The 18376-nt window shown below is 47.5% G+C and overlaps 1 protein-coding gene across 2 annotated transcripts in view; it reads right to left on the bottom strand.

The window, feature by feature from the left end:
* LOC144683449 (tyrosine-protein phosphatase non-receptor type 22-like) overlaps positions 1-18376 on the bottom strand; it is a 98208-nt gene that overhangs the window by 79677 nt on the left and 155 nt on the right. The window contains exon 2 of one of the 2 annotated variants that reach the window (XM_078546475.1): positions 6968-7160. In XM_078546475.1, the coding sequence (XP_078402601.1) occupies positions 6968-7057 (90 nt within the window). In that variant the 5' untranslated portion in view covers positions 7058-7160. Of the gene's footprint in view, positions 1-6967; positions 7193-18376 lie in introns of those variants that run through there. The other variant, XM_078546476.1, reaches the window with a different exon arrangement.

Here is an 18376-nt window from a genome sequence, read left to right on the forward strand (position 1 = left end):
GGCTCTTTCTCAGAATGCACAAACCATTCGCAATAAGATAAATAGCTGGTGGCTCAAATAGTGACAAATTATTTAGATTTAGATTTAATCACCACTACAGAAACATGGTTACAAGGTGATCAAGGTTGGGAAATAAATATTATAGAGTACACAACATTTCAAAAAGATAGACAGAATGGAAAAGGAGGAGAGTATAAATTTGCTTTATCCCTGATAGTAAAGAATGACATAAGGACGATTGTGAGAAAGGATCTTAGCTCAGGGAAATCAGGAAGTAGAATCAATATGGGTGGGGTCAGGGATAACAAGGGATAGAAAATGCTGTTGGGAGTAGTTTATGCGCCCCCTCAGAGTGGTTATCCTGTGGACAGAGCTTTCTTCTTCTTCAGTTCTCTGCCCAAAGGCAGGTCTGAGCTACAACAACACTACCTCCACCACGGGATAGGGCAAGTGTGCAGGTCCCAAATCCACTGCAGCCAGAATAATGGTTCGAACCCTGTGCTTTTGGTACCAATCTGATCCATACCAGTCATCCAGCCCTCCAACCCCCACCCAGGGGTCCAAGTTGCTATGGCAACATACACTTTTACGTGCATGTTGTAGCCTGGAGTTATGGAGGGTGATGGTAGAGGCTCCAATTTCTTTCCATCACACGGCTGACCAGAAATCTCTCCCGCTCTTACCACCTGCCATTGGCCTGTACTGGAAGTATTTACAGGTTGAAACTCAACCTGTTTGGCTGCGTTATGAACACACCTTCCTTGGCCATCAAGTCCCCTGATGGGACTTAAACCTGGAGCTTCTGGCTCAGAGGCAATGATGCAGTGGGTAGCGTCCCAAGACCTCCTGGATAGAGCATTAAGCAAGGAATAAATGGAAGTCAGCACAAAGGCAAAGTAATAATTGTGGGGGACTTCAATTTTCACATAGACTTGACCAATCAAATCGGCAAAGGTGATCATAAAGTTGAGTTTGTAGAATGTTTTGATGACAGCTTCCTGGAGCAATGTGTTGTGGAACCAACCAGGGATAAAGCTAATTTATATCTGGTATTCTGGAATGGGGCAGAGTTAATTAGTAAAAGATCTGCCTGGAAACAGTGATCATAACACAACTGAATTCCATTTTAAGTCTGAAAGCGACACACTCCAATCACAAACAGGAATCTTAAATTTAAACAAAGTATAAACATGAGGGGAGAGCTGGCTGAGGTTGATTGGGTAAATAGACTGAAAGGTATGGTGGTAAATAACCAGTGGGAAAAATTTAAGAAAACAATTCAAAATATTCAACACAATTAGATTCCATAAAAAAACTCAGCAAGAAAGATCCATCTGTGGCTTACCAAGAAAGTCAAGGATAGTATTAGATTAAAAGAGGAGGGTTATTGGGTCGTGTATGCCCTCTCCCATGGAGGGTTTTGTGCTGGTGGGGGCATTTAATCAGGAGGGAGAGTGGTCAGTGGGGACACCTCCCCCACCTTACATCCGCCCCGATTAAGGCCATGGTGCGATGGCCCGTAGATGTCCTTCCTGCCTCGCCATCAATTGAGGCCCTTAAGTGGGCAATTAATACCCACTTAAGGGCCTCATCCCACCGCCGCTGGTATTAACTCAGCAGCGGGTGAACGGCTCACTAGGCGGGGAGCATGACTAGCCAACCCCAATGTGTTTGCTTGCAGGATCCCGTGGGGTTGTGGGGAGATGGGGCCTCCCTCGCTCAAAGGCACTCAGTGCAGATAGAGGGAACTGACATCTGTAAAGGGGAGGCTCACTGAAAGCCACTTCCTGCCCTTGCTGCCGACCCCCCCTCCTTCCAACAATCCACCTTTCAGCCATCATACCTGTTGCCTAGGACCCCCCTCGATCCAAGGCCTCAGGTGGGTGTCATACCAGCAGCAGCCACCATTGCTGTGGTGGCACTACTGAGTACAGAAGAGCTGCTGGTCTCTAAGTGGCCAGCAACTCTTGGCTGGCAGGATGTCCTGACCCCCCGGGTCCTTGATGTTGGGGGAAGGCCTGCCAAGTGTCTGAATGGCATAAGATGCGACGGGCCTTCCTGAAAAGAGGCGTCACAAGTGTCTTGCCTGCCCTTCAGCCGGTGGCCAAGACATCTGCTGCCTCCACAAGATTTTGGCAAAGAAAAGCAGTAAGTCTGAGGATTGGAAACGTTTTAGAAACCAGCAAAGGGCCACCAAAATGTTGATACAAAAAGGGAAGAAGTAGAACACGAGAGCAAACTAGCCAGGATTATAAGAACAAAGTGTAAGAGCTTTTACAAGTGTATAAAAAGGAGTGCAACGAAATTAAATGTTGGTCCCTTAGATGCAGAGACAGGAGGAATTTTCCTGGATAAGGAGGAAATGGTAGAGACATTGAACAAACATTTTGCATTCGTCTTCACAGTAGAAGTAGAATTACGGACCAGAAATAGAAGGTAACCAATGGGCTAATAGGGTGAGGAACTTAAGGTAACTTTAGGTAAGAGAAAAAGTATTGGAGAAAGTTAAAGAACTAAAATCCACCAAATCCCCAGGAACTGATGACCTACACCCTAGGGTTCTAAAAGAGGTAGATGTAGAGATAGTCAATGCACTGGTTATGATTTTCCAACATTCCCTGGATTCTGTAACGGTCCTAATGGATGGTAGTTAGTAAATGCAACAAATTTATTAGAGTTTTTTGAGGATGCAGCCAGAAGGGTTAGGTCTTATGGTGCAGTGGGTAGCATCTCTGCCCCTGTGCCAGAAGCTCTGGGTTTAAGTCCCACTCCAGGGAAGGTGCATTCAAAACACGATCAAACAGGTTATCACCTTATAAATATTTCCAACACACGCCAATGGCAGGCAGTAAGAGAGGGAGAGATTCCTGGTCAGTCATGTGACGGAAAGAAATTTAGAGCCTCTACCATCGCTATCCATAGCTCCAGACTACAACATGCATGTAGAAGCGTGTGCTGCCACAGCAACTCAGACTCCCTGGGGCAACCAGTTGGCTGGATGGCTGGTGTGGATCAGACTGTTGCCACAGGGGTCGATCCCTGATCCGGCTGGGGAGGATTCAGGACCTACATCTGCCTGTGGTGGAGGTCATGGCAAGGTGGGTTGGACCTGCCTTCAGGCAGAGAATGAGAAAAAGCAGAACTAGTAGGGTAGGTAAAAGGGAGCCAGTAGATGTAGTATGCTTGAATTTTCAATAGGTGCCACATAAAAGGTTATTACACAACACAAGTTCTCATGGAGTTGGGGGTGGTATATTGGCATGGAGAGAGAATTGATTAATGGACTGGAAGCAGAGAGCAAGGCATTTTCAAGTTGGCAGGCTGCAATTAGTGGATCTTCACAAGGATCAGTGCTGGGACCTCAGCTATTTACAATCTATATGAAAGACTTAGTCAAAGAGACAGAATAATGTATCTAAGATGATACAAAGTTAGATGGGAATGCAATCGGTGAGGAGGAAATAAAGAGGCTGCAAAAAGATATAGATGTGTTAAGTGAGTGGGTAACAAGATGGAGTTGGAGTTTAATGTGCTGAGGTTTAATGTAATGTGATAATATGAGGTTATTTATTTCGGCCGTAAAATTAGAAGAACATTTTTTTTAAAAAGGTGTGAAACTTGTTAATGTTGATATTGAGAGAAGCTTGGGTATACTTGTACAAGGAGCACAGAAAGTTAGTATGTGGTTAAAGCAAGTGGTTAGGAAGATAAATAGCACATTGACCTTTATTGCAAGGAGATTGGAGGACAAGAATAGGGAAGACTTGCTAAAATTTTACAGGCTTTGGTGAGACCACACCTGGAGGACTGTGCTCAGTTTTGGTCTCCATATTTAAGGAAGGATCCACTTCCTCACAGTCCTAACGTACAGCAGTTGTTACCGCACTCCTGTACTGCAGTGAGACCTGGACTGTGTATCAGCGACACATAAAAGCAGCAGAGAAATTCTATCAGCAATGCTTCCTCCACATCCTCCGGATTCAATGGGAGGACCGTTCAGACAGACACTGGTGTCCTTCTTGAAGCCAGCTCCACGAGCATCCAGGCAAAGTTCCTGCAAAATCAACTTCGATGGACTGGACACTGTCCACTTGGCCAAAAAACCGTCTCACCCACCATGTCCTGTTTTCTCAATTCTCAAATGGCCAGTGCTCCAGGGGAGGATGAAGAAAACACTTCAAAGACACTCTGAAGCTCTCCTTGAAGCACGGCGGCATTGACATTAATGACTGGGAGGAGGTCGCTACCAATGGTTCAAAATGATGACAACTTGTCCATCAAGCTGCATCACACTTTGAGTCACAACGTCTTAATGATGAGGCAGAGCGGTGACAGAGAAGGAAAGAAAAGGAAGTAAACCCTGCACTCCGGATCCCACTACCTCATGGAATGTCCTGTCCCGTGTGATCTGTGGGCCGAGAAAAGGGCCTGTTCCGTCAAATAAAGACCCATGGGAGAAACTCACGACCCTGAGTGGACGTCATCCTCGAATCGAGGCACAACGGACAATGATAACGGTGGCTTGTATTGGAAGAGGGACAGTGAAGGTTCACTAGATTGGTCCCAGGGATGAGGGGGCTGTCCTGTAATGAGATGCTGAATAAATTGGGTCTATATTCGCTGGAGTTTAGAAGAATGAGAGGTGATCTCACTGAAACAGACAATATTCTGAAGGGACTTGACAGGGTAGTAGATACTGAGGGGCAGTTTCCCCTGGTTGGGACGTCTAGAACATGGGGACAAGGAATCAGGATTCAATGGATATGGGTAGTGATAGGAAAGTGGAGTTGAGACCTAGGATCAGCTACGATCCTATTGAACGGCAGAACAGGCTTGAAGGGCTGAATGACCACTTCCTGCTTCTATTTCTTATGCCTGATCTATTGTCCTAACACTAAGCACGTGTCTTAGATTCACATTCCTTTATACCCTTCTATGGCGTGAACCTATTAATGTCAGATTTAAAATCATTAATTGAGCTAACATCTATTGCTTTTTGTGGGAGAGAGTTCCACACTTTTACCAATCATGGAGTGTTCTCCAATATTTCTCCAGAATTGTCAGGCCCTGATTTGAATCTAGACTCCCCCCCACCCCCCCGCCCCCGTCAGCAGAAAAGATTTCTCTCTATCTACCCCATCAATGCCTGTCAAAATGGAACAAAAATTACCCCTTAAACTTCTATATCCCAGGGAATACAAACATGGTTTATATAATCTCTCCCAGTAATTGAACTTTTGGAGTCCTGGTAACATTCTGGTGAATCTGTGCATCTTCCAAGGACAGCAGAAGGAGATTCAATAGTACTTTTTAAAAAGGAGAACTGGATAAATACTTGAGGAACAGAATTTTCAGGAGCATGGAAAAAAAAAACAAGGGAGCAGGGCTAAATGATGAGCTCTTTCAAAGAGCTAGTACATGCACAATAGGCTGAATGGTGTCTTTTGTTTTATGATCATGGGCTGTACAGGACTATATAATATAGGTGTGAAGGATATTTTCACAAGGCTCGATTCCCTACATTCTCAGCCAGACTACATTATTCACCTAGTTTTACTGTGATGTTCCTGTGGCCAAGATGTCCATTTTCACCCATCCTCCACTATAGTGTACAGCTGTCTGTGAGCAGTCCCACAACGCTATAAGAGTGCTAAAAATAAACCAGTAACTTATCTTTAAAAATATCTTCAAATCTCTTAATGATGGTCATTTTATAACTTTCACTACTAGTCTGTGAACACTCTGGAAAAACAAGACTATATTCTGACAAAAGTCCCGAATTTAAAGGGATTGGACCAACTTTAGAGAAAAGAATCGTTGCGAAGGTGAAATCCAGAGACAGAGTTTCCAGGCCTTTCTTTACACGGAAGCTCCCGAAAAACGGCAAATATTGACGCACAAGAACTAGGGGTAGGCCGTTCGGCCCCTCGAGCCTCCTCCGCCCTTCAGTAAGATCATGGCTGATCTGACTGTGGTCTCAACTCCACTTACCCGCCTGTCCCCCATAACCCTTGACTCCCTCGTCGATCACTCAGCCTTGAATATATTCAACGACCCGGCCTCCACTGTTGTCCGGGGACAAAAATGCCAAAGGACTAACGACCCTCTGAGGGAAAAAAATTCTCTTTATCTCAGTCTTAAACGGGAGACCCCTAAATTCTTAAACTGTGTCCCCGAGGTTCTAGACAAAGGAAACATCCTCTTAGCATCCACCCTACCAAGTCCCCATCGGGATCTTATATGTTTCAATAAGATCACCTCTCAATCATCTAAACTCCAATGGGTATAGGCCCAGCCTGTTCAGCCTTTCCTCATAACCCTTAAATCAGTCGAGTGAACCTTCTCTGAATTGTTTCTATTGCAATCATATCCTTTCTTAAGTAAGGAGACCAAGACTGTACGCGGTACACGAGATGCTTCACAAAGACTCCCTGTAAATACCACCACTCTGTATTAACAGGCTGAGGAACCCCTCCAATTATCGGGACTCCCTCACAACACTCAGTTCCTCATCCCCTGTAAAAGTCTACTGGGCCACCACTCCAAACATCTACAAAGGCAGAGTGCACAGTCACAAGGGGCTGATTGCTAAATGAGATGGACTCTTCAGAGAGCCAGCATGAAATCAATGGGCCGAATGGCCTCCTTCAGGGTGCTAATGACTCCAGGACTCAGGGCAGGCGAGCCTCCCTGGTGTCCTTTCGCTGGTGCAGTGAAACTGATTCCTCTGTCAGTCTTTCCAGAAAACGTTGAGGAGTCAGAGGGAAAGACACCATGAGGATTTAAAGGTACAGGGGTGCCCCATGCTCACATCTCTCACAAGAGAGGGAGAAACACTGTCTCCTCTCCCCCAACCTGTTCAGCCACTCCTAGTCGGTCTGACACCTGTTGCAGGTCTCTGTGCAGCGCCGGCCCCGTTTAAAACCCCCCTGTCAGCTTTGCACAGTGAACTCGACAATAGACTTACCAGAAACTCCCCCGAAATGTTCTCCTGTTTGCTGCACTTCTTGCTCTGCGCCTGTCTGAGGAATCTCACCAGGATAGTTGCCTGATCCATGCTGAGAGTTGGGAAGTTCCTGTCAGAGCTGCCCAGGCGCTGCAGGACATGACAAAGGCTGAGCTCTCCACTGGCCAGAAGGGTAGAACTCTGCGCTGCATGTCTGCGGTTTTAACAAAAGCAGGAGGGAAATAATCAGTAGCAGTTACTGTGGTCAGAGAGAGGGAGGGGGGTGGGGGGGTGGGAACATAAATAGGCTCTCCGTGGGTCCTAGTGCCACCCGGCTCCACCAGCTCAGGCAATTTAAAGGGGCATTGTTGAAATTTTTTTTTAAAGTTTGGCAAACACATTTTGTAATTGTTTGGATGCCTCTAAAGTTTTACATCCTTTTTCTTTTTACTTGAAAGAGATCATGTTTTTAAATTAATCTAATAAAGGGGATATTGACTGACTTGTAATGTAACAACAACAGCAACTTGTATTTATATAGCAACTTAATTGTAGTAAAATGTTCCAAGGCACTTCACAATAGCATTATAAAGAAGAATCTGACATAAAATAACTTTGGGGTTGGTGGTGCTGGTGGCAGTGGGTGGAGGGGGGCATTCTGTCTGTGTGACTCTGTGTGTGGGGCTGCATGCCATGTATATATGGTTGTTTGTGTGTGTGGGGGGGCTGGAATTTTGTTTGGAGCTATGTCTGTATGTATGTCTGCAGTTGTGTCTTTGTGTGGGTGTGTCTGTCTGTTGTGTCTCTATGGTGTGTGTATGTGTGTTTTATTCCTGCAACCTCTCCTGTTCCGTTTTAAATGCCGTCCAGCTGTAAATTTTTCTGATTCTGACCATGAATCTGTTAATAGAATCCAAGCCATAAGGTGAACCCAAAACCAAGACATAGAGCTTTTCTTTATTGAGAGAGTTTATTGACTTGTTCAGTCTCACAGGTCTCCTACCACACACCCCAGTGTCCCAGCTATCCCCTGTTTATATGTGCTCAAATACAATTAATGCCCATCACCTGTTTCTCTTAACCTTAACAATGTAATGGACATGACATTAAGATAGTCCACAGCTGAAATGTTAACTCTGTGTTTCTCCACAGCAAGTGCTGCCTGACCTTCAGACAGTTTTGGGCATTTTCTGGGGTTTTTTTTTGCCTGCTTTGTCATTGGAAGAGGGGTTCAAATTTCTGTCTAAGCAAAACTACAAATGTTGGGGCTAATAGGAGACATCAGAGGAAAGGCTAACTTGATTGACTCATCATGAAGATTGAAAAGGACAGAATGTCAAACCAAGAAATAGTGATTCAGTAAGGCCTAGATGAATTCACACTGTCGGAAAATCATAAGTCATAAACTTACATACTCCACTCCATACCAAGAGAACTCGACACTGTTGGCAGTACCACCTTTTGGATGTGAAGTTAAACCAAGGCCTTGTCTGTCTTTTCAGGTGGATGCAAAATAACTCTTGAGACTATTGAAAGAAGTACAGGAGAACTATTCCTGCTTTCATCATTCATCCAAAGCAGATGAACTGGCCATTAATTTCACAGTTGTTTGCTGTGCTCCAGCTTAAAGCTAATTCATTAGCTGTGCAGTATTGTGGGATATCTTGACGGCATGAAAGCAGTGATATCAATGTGAGTCTATATTCAATTTCTTTCCGAGGGACAATCACCCTCATTTCAGAGAGATTCCATGATGCGTTCTTAAACTGGACCACAGCTTGATTGGCACCGCATCCACAAATATTCACACCCTCCACCATTGACGCACAGTAGCAGCAGTGTGTACCATCTACAAAATGCACTGCAGGAATTCACCAAGGCTCCTTAGACAGCACCTTCCAAACCCATGACCACTAGTCCCTAGAAGGACAAGGGCAGCAGATAGATGGGAACGCCACCACCTGCAAAAGTTCACCACATAGTAACTCACCATCCTGCCTTGGAAATATATCGCCGTTCCTTCACTGTCGCTGGGTCATAATCCTGGAACTCCCTCCCTAACAGTGGGTGTACCTACACCACAGGGACTGCAGCGGTTCAAGAAGGCAGCTCACCGCCGCCTTCTCAAGGGCAATTAGGGATGGGCAAGAAATGGTGGCCCAGCCAGCGAAGCCCACATCCTGTGAATGAATAAAAACAACCCTTTGTAGGACCTTTGTTTAATTTGATTCTTTTCTACAGGGAAATTGCACAGGTTATCAAGAAACAACTGAATACAAAATCATTGAAAATCTGGTACATACGCTTACTTGGACGCACACATTGACAACATTCACCCCTCAGCCAACAGGAGCAAAAACAGCTTACCTGGTCATTCATTCATTTCATATTTGCAGCATCTTGCTTCTGTGGTTTGTGTGTAAACCTTTACAACCAGAAATAGAGAAGTCATAGCTGTCAGGAAGGACTGAACAAGCTGAGGCTCTTTGCCCAAGCAAAGAGACGTCGAGGGGCGACCTAATGGATGTCATGTATTTGATAGGGTCAACATAAAGAAAATGTTTCCACATGTGTGAGAGTCAAAAACTAGGGGCCATACATATAAGATAGTCATCAACAAATCCAATAGGGAATTCAGGAGAAAGGTGAGAATGTAGAACTCACTAGCACAGGGAGCAGTGAACAATATAGATGCACTGAAGTTTGGTAAATAGATGAGGGAGAAAGGAGCAGAAGGATCTGCTGATAGGGTGAGATGGAGGAATGGGAGGAGACTCATTAGAACACAGCCCCAGTGTAGACCATACGGACATAGGAGAAGGAGTAGGCCACTCGGCCCCTCAAGCCTGCTCTGCCATTCAACAAGATTATGGCTGATCTGATTTTCACCTCATATTCCAGCCTACCCCCGATAACCTTTCACCGCCCTTGCTCATCAGCAATCTATCTACCTCTGCCTTAAAGATGTTCAAGGACTCTGCCTCAGCCACCTTTTGAGGAGAGGAGGCCTGATTTTTGTGCTGTGAATTGTAATGTGTACAACAGCACCATCTGGTGGCTGAGAAATCACATCAGGCCGGATTTCGCAGGAGTTATAATGGGCGGAATCGTCCCAGGTTTGCACCAAGTGCAGCAGCGGGTGGGTAAAACAGCATCTTCCCCACTGGCTGCAATGGCGGCTTTTCACGCCGCATCGTCCCAAACCCGCCACATTAATTATGCACTCCCGGGAAACACGTGTCCATCGCGAGCGGGCTCTCATTCACCCACCTGCCATCACATCGCTGCTTCATTGCGCCAGGCGCCATATTTAAAGTGCAGCTGCCCGCACACCTCTCAGCGCTTCCAGCCCACGACTGCTGCATGGAAGACATGGCCCCGAGAGGCAAAAAGACTGCAGCCCCCAGGTTTAGTGACCCGTCCCTCCAGCGCCTTTTGGACGCAGTGGAGGCTCGCTGTGATGTCCTCTACCCCTGGCTCTGGCTGCAGAATGTGCAGTATCCTCACTAATCTGGCTTGGGAGGCAGTGGCAGTGATGGTCAGTGCCAATGCCCTTCAAAAGGGGACAGCCACCCAGTGCCGCAAGAGGATGAATGATTTCCTCTGTTCAGCCAGGGTAAGTCACTCTTCTCATCACTAAACTCACACTCACAAACCCATCACAAATGCACAAGGGTCGCTGTCGCTGCCAGTTCAAGGAATATCACCATTCACTCTCTCACACTGACCGTCATTGTCTTCATCCCATCCATGGGACCACTCACCACCCACACAGGCCAGGCATACTTATCAACTGGCCTGGCAGGCGTCCTTCTTACATTCTCCATCTCTATTCATGCAGGACAAGCTGGCACACAACAAGAGGGAGAGGTCACAGACCGGTGGAGGAATGCCCGAAACCAAGGTCCTCACGGACTTTGAAAACAGAGCCATCCAGCTGGCCGGCGAGGATCTAGACCAGTCCTGTGCTGACGGTGAGGTCGGTGTTGCTCTACCAAGTGAGGATCCAGCAGTGCAACATCCATCAGACAACCATGCTGTGAGTGACGTGTCCCGTTTCACAGGCCACTGCCATGTACTAATTATCTCCCCTTGCTTTCACAGGCACATCTGGGGACGGATTCCATGACCCAGGGCCTCCAATCAAGCTCCAAAGAAACCTCTGAAGGGGAATCTGGAGGCACCATCCCTGAAGTCCCATCACAGAGCTCACCCACACCCTCCACCAGCGCAGAGACACACACCTCGGTGGACCTAGCTTTAGAGTAGCCCTGGGATCACAATCTGGTGAGCACATCGCACTGTCTGATCCACAGCAGGTGGAGGCAGGGACTTCCCAGGTGTCCGGCACTCTGAGCACTGCTGGAGGCCAGAAATTTGCTGAGTCCGAGTCAGATGATGAGCCTCTGGACTCAGTCATGTCACAGTTGCTGGAGCTGCAAAGGCAAACTCGGGAACATCAGGAAGGGATGTCCGCTGCACTGCTCAGATTGCAAAGCACGTTGGAGGAGTCCGTCCACCTTCAGTCTGAGGTGTTGGCGCTGTCATGCCAACACACCAAAGTCAACACTGGCAGGGTGGTGGCCCCCATGGAGACCTGGATCCAGGACTTCGCTCCTGCCCTGCTGCGTGGGCTCAACTCCATCGCTGATACCATTGTTGGCCTCCAACAGTGTGTACATGAGAGAGGTGCAGGGCAGCTCGATCTCACTCCAGCTACTGCTGCTCCTCAAGGAGTCAGCCTGGGGTCCTCAGGCACCCATAGGGAGGAGGATCATCCAAGAGACTCCGAGAGTGTCCGGCCCATCTGAATCCCTTCTTCCTGTGACCTCAGCAGCTCCAGTTTCACAGGCTGAGGAGGGTGTCACTGCCACACAGCAGGACCCTGAAAGCAGGCCGGAGCCCTCCAGGTCTTGCCCATCCAGAGGACGCCCACTAAGGTCATCCTAGACAGGGTGTCGCAGTCAGCAGGCTGCCTCCACTTCTGCTGTGGATGTCCGGGGAGCACCAAGATGTAGCGGCAGGGTTAGGACAGTTAAGAAGATGTAGTTGCACAGCCTGAGCTATGATGCGATGTGAGGATCTATGGGGACACCTCACTGTATGTCGTCATCATCCTCCACAAATCTAGCAGCTATGAGGGCCTCCCGAGCGCCTGCCTCATCTGGCCAGTGCGAGGGCCTCATCCCAGTGTCGTCATCTTCGAGGGCCTCCTCAGCCTCATCCCCATCAGCATCCTCCTCATCGGGGGAGACCTCCACCTCCTCCATCTCCCCCTCAGCCAACTCCTCACCCCTTTGCAGCACCAGGTTGTAAAGGGAGGAGCAGGTGATGATGATGTGTGACACCCTCTGTGGACTATATTGCAGGGCTCCACCAGACCGGTCCAGGCACTGGAACCTCATCTTCAGCATCCCGATGGTCTGCTCCACCAAGTTGAGAGCTGCAGCATGAGCCTCATTATAGCGTCGCTCTGCTGCAGTCTGAGGCCGCCACACGGGTGTCATCAGACACAGCCTCTGCGGGTAGACCTTGTCCCCGAGGAGCCAACCCTGCAGCCTCTGTGGACTCTGGGAATCTTCAGGGATCTGTGAGCGACTGAGAATGTAGGAGTCGTGCACACTCCCTGGAAACCGTGCGCAGACCTGCAGGATGTGTTTGTGGTGGTCGCACACCAGCTGCACATTCAGCAAATGGAACCCCTTGCGGTTGATGTAGTCCACCGGGTGTGTGCGATGGAGATCTGAGCGCCACATGAGTGCAGTCGATCATACCCTGCACTGTGAGAAACCCGAGGTCTGGGAAAATCCAATCCCTCTCGTACCCTAGCTGTCCTGGTCCTGGGTGAAATACACAAAGTTGTGTATCCTCGCAGACCTCATGGATGCATTTGTGGGTGGAGACTTGTGAGATCCCACAGAGGTCACCTGTGGAGTCCTGAAAGGAGCCACTGGCATAGAAACTGAGCACCACGGTCACTTTCACAGCCACTGGCAGTGGATGCCCTCCATGTCCCTGTGGCACCAAATCCTGCAGCAGCTGGCAGATGTGACCGACCAGTTCCCTAGACAATTGCAGTCTTCGGTGACACTGGTTCTTGGTCACCTGCAGGAATGAAAGGCGCCTCTATAGACCCTGGGCGTCACTAGCTGCTGGCCTGAAATGGCTCACTGTAGCTCTTGGGCGGCATGTATGGGAGCCCCAGATACCCCTTCCTCCTGAGGGGGCTGCTTCTCCCTCTGCCCAGTCAGGAGCCTCAGTCGCTCTCTTCTCCGTTGTCTCTGCCCTCTGTATGTCACGAGGCAGACAGCTAGGTCACCAGGCTCCATGCTCCTCCTGCAGGATGAAAGAGAAAGAGAGAGAGAGAGAGGTGTGGGTTCACATACGTGCACTAAGAACCCGTCTTGGTCAAGTCTGAAGGCTCCTTAACACATCCTGGAGAGTGCTGACCACCACTTGGATGGCCAGAGATTAGTGCGCTGCATGGCTGCCCGAAGCCCCACCCACCTCCGCCCCACTCCACCCAACCGATTGGCAGGAGCTTTGCCCATTGGGCTGCAGGCTGTGCTCTCAGCTCAGGCACGGGCATTCTCCTAACCCACACTGCAAGGCTGCACTGTTAGCTTGAACCATGGGGGAGACTGGTCCAAACCGGGGTGATGACATTGCCAGGGGCTGTGAGCACCTCCACCAGTGACTGCTCCATGGCCAGGTTTAGCGAGGAGATTGTACAACGTGTGCAGTCATCCAGCTGTTCTGCCGTCCACTAAAACGCTCATTAGTTTGCAGTCTGTGCCCGAGGGGTGAAAAGCTTTGGAGAATTCGGTGGTACTTTCATGCCTCTGCGTTGCTTGAGTGGGCAGAGAGGCTAACGGCCCGACCCCAATCATATCAATGTGGCTGCGCCTGAACTGTCTCAGCTGCTGAGGAATGGTCACTTTATCCAGGTGCGTTGCTGCTTCCCTCCCGCTCACCCCCTCCCCACCCCTCATGTACTTGTGCACAACCTTCAACTGTGGGGCAGCCCTGCCCCCCACCCCCTCCAAATGCGCCTCAACCTTGAAGTCCAACAGGAGACCGGGGTGAGCGCTCCGACACGTTACTGTGCACTCACCTCCGAGTTCCCCTCCAAGTGCAGCCCACCAAGTTTTACACGCTGTTGTGAAACACGTTGGTGGGCAATCACCTGGGTGGACTATCCAGCAGGTGAGGGGAACGATTATAATGGCTTATAATGATATGTAGATGTATTATAATGAGGTTCCCGACGTCCGATGGTGGGAAACGCTGCCCTCCGTTGGCGGGCTGAGTGAACGACTGCAAACTGGCTTCTCAACGTCGTGAAACCGATTTTTGGCCTTCTTGCCAAAATGTCCACTCACACCACCGAACACGCCCAATGCCAGCGGGCATGGAAAATCCCAGCCAATGGTGTGGTGAACAGTGCTCACCATTATTAATGTGGAAATCAGACAGTAACTTGTAGCGATTGCACACGCGCAGGTAAACACAGATATCAGGAAGCTGCTTTCTAAGATGCTGTGACCCTCCAAAGGCTACACACTGATGTTATCTCACCGAGAAACTCACCAGTCAAATACAGGAAAATATGTTGCTGTACTTAGCGATTTGCATTAAACTTGCCAGCAAAGTTAATCCTTGTCTATATAAAAACCCGTTTAATGGAATGGCACACTGCAATCTACAGGGAAAAAGTTTGAGAAAGTTGTGGAAGTGATGCCGACAGTTGGTTTTAAAGGAATAATTTTATAAAATCAATATGCTCAAAAAGAGATGGGCAAATTTTCCTTAATTTCCTAGAAGACTGTAAATTTCACAGTATAGGTATCAAAGAGGAAAGTACTCCAACATAAGTCAATTATAAAATACACACACACACACACACACACACACATACATACGCATACTCACACACACTCTTTCTCTCTCTCTCAAACACACACGCATGCGCAATCACACACACACACACACACAGGCACACTCTCTCTCTCACACACACACACACTCTATTACACACACACTCTGGGCTGAATTTTCCCCCGTTGGGGAGGAAGTTGATGGGCGGGCGTGTATGGACGCACTTCCAATCAGCGCCCCCGATCGGAGGCGCGGCGCCATTTTACATGGGAGGACCAATTACACACACACAGACACACACACTCTCTCTCACTCAGACACACACACTCTCTCTCTCTCAAATACATACACACACACGCTCTCACACAGACACACACACTCTCTCTCAAATACATACACACACTCTCTCTCACAGACACACACTCTCTCTCTCACACAGACACACACACTCTATCTCTCCAATACATACACACACTCTCTCACACAGACACACACTCTCTCTCTCTCTCTCAAATACATACACACACTCTCTCACACAGTTACACACACTCTCTCAAATACATACACACACTCTCACACACACACTCTCTCTCTCAAATACATACAAACACTCTCTCACACATACACACAAACTCTCTCTCTCAAATACATACACACACTCTCTCTCACACAGATACACACTCTCTCTCACACAGACACACTCTCTCTCTCACACAGACACACTCTCTCTCAAATACATACACACACTCTCTCACACACAGACATACTCTCTCTCTCTCTCTCAAATGCATACACACACTCTCTCACACACAGACACACACACGCTCTCTCTCTCAAATACATACACACTCTCTCTCACACAGACACCCACACTCTCTCTGTCAAATACATACACACTCTCTCACACAGACACGCACACACTCTCTCTCAAATACATACACACACTCTCTCACACACAGACACACACACTCTCTCTCTCAAATACATACACACTCTCTCACACAGACACATACTTTCTCTCTCTCAAATACATACACACTCTCTCACACACAGACACACACACTCTCTCTCTCTCAAATACATACACACACTCTCTCACACACAGACACACTCTCTCTCTCAAATACATACACACACTCTCTCACACACAGACACACTCTCTCTCTCAAATACATACACACACTCTCTCACACACAGACACACACTCTCTCTCTCAAATACATACACACTCTCTCACACACAGACACACACTCTCTCTCTCAAATAGATACACACACTCTCTCACACAGACACACACTCTCTCTCTCAAATACATACACACACTCTCTCACACAGACACACACTCTCTCTCTCTCAAATACATACACACACTCTCTCACACAGACACACACTCTCTCACACACAGACACACACTCTCTCTCTCAAATACATACACTCTCACACACAGACACACACTCTCTCTCTCAAATACATACACACACTCTCTCACACAGACACACACACTCTCTCAAATACATACACACACTCTCTCACACAGACACACACTCTCTCTCTCAAATACATACACACACTCTCTCACACAGACACACACTCTCTCTCTCAAATACATACACACTCTCTCTCACACACAGACACACACTCTCTCTCTCAAATAGATACACACACTCTCTCACACAGACACACACTCTCTCAAATACATACACACACTCTCTCACACAGACACACACTCTCTCTCTCAAATACATACACACACTCTCACACACAGACACACACTCTCTCTTTCAAATACATACACACTCTCTCTCACACACAGACACACACTCTCTCGCTCAAATAGATACACACACTCTCTCACACAGACACACACTCTCTCTCTCAAATACATACACACACTCTCTCACACAGACACACACTCTCTCACACACAGACACACACTCTCTCTCTCAAATACATACACTCTCTCACACACAGACACACACACTCAAATACATACACACACTCTCTCACACAGACACACACACTCTCTCAAATACATACACACACTCTCTCACACAGACACACACTCTCTCTCTCAAATACATACACACACTCTCTCACACAGACACACACTCTCTCTCTCAGATACATACACACTCTCTCACACACAGACACACACTCTCTCTCTCAAATACATACACTCTCTCACACACAGACACACACACTCTCTCTTAAATACATACACACACTCTCTCACACAGACACACACACTCTCTCAAATACATACACACACTCTCTCACACAGACACACACTCTCTCACAGACAGACACACACTCTCTCACACAGACACACACACTCTCTCTCTCTCAAATACATACACACACTCTCTCTCACACAGACACACTCTCTCTCTCTCAAATACATACACACACTCTCTCACACAGACACACACTCTCTCACACACAGACACACACTCTCACACAGACACACACACTCTCTCTCTCTCAAATACATACACACACTCTCTCTCACACAGACACACTCTCTCTCTCTCTCAAATACATACACACACTCTCACACACAGACACACACTCTCTCTTTCAAATACATACACACTCTCTCTCACACACAGACACACACTCTCTCTCTCAAACAGATACACACACTCTCTCACACAGACACACACTCTCTCTCTCAAATACATACACACACTCTCTCACACAGACACACACTCTCTCACACACAGACACACACTCTCTCTCTCAAATACATACACTCTCTCACACACAGACACACACACTCTCTCAAATACATACACACACTCTCTCACACAGACACACACACTCTCTCAAATACATACACACACTCTCTCACACAGACACACACTCTCTCTCTCAAATACATACACACACTCTCTCACACAGACACACACTCTCTCTCTCAGATACATACACACTCTCTCACACACAGACACACACTCTCTCTCTCAAATACATACACTCTCTCACACACAGACACACACACTCTCTCTTAAATACATACACACACTCTCTCACACAGACACACACACTCTCTCAAATACATACACACACTCTCTCACACAGACACACACTCTCTCACAGACAGACACACACTCTCTCACACAGACACACACACTCTCTCTCTCTCAAATACATACACACACTCTCTCTCACACAGACACACTCTCTCTCTCTCAAATACATACACACACTCTCTCACACAGACACACACTCTCTCACACACAGACACACACTCTCACACAGACACACACACTCTCTCTCTCTCAAATACATACACACACTCTCTCTCACACAGACACACTCTCTCTCTCTCTCAAATACAGACACACACTCTCTCTCACACAGACACACACTCACCCAGTGTGATGTCCACACAGAAGCGCTATGCTAAGTGCAGCCTCAGGGAGATCAGCTCTAAATATGAAAAAAGACAACAATAGAAAAATAAAGTTCCCCTTACATGTCCCCTCATGTGACAATGTCACATGAGTGGGAACATGTCCGTAATTTTCATAAAACCTTTATTTAAATTTT

This window comes from Cetorhinus maximus, chromosome 8 (genome assembly GCF_964194155.1).
Source record: "Cetorhinus maximus chromosome 8, sCetMax3.hap1.1, whole genome shotgun sequence".
Lineage (NCBI taxonomy): Eukaryota > Metazoa > Chordata > Chondrichthyes > Lamniformes > Cetorhinidae > Cetorhinus > Cetorhinus maximus.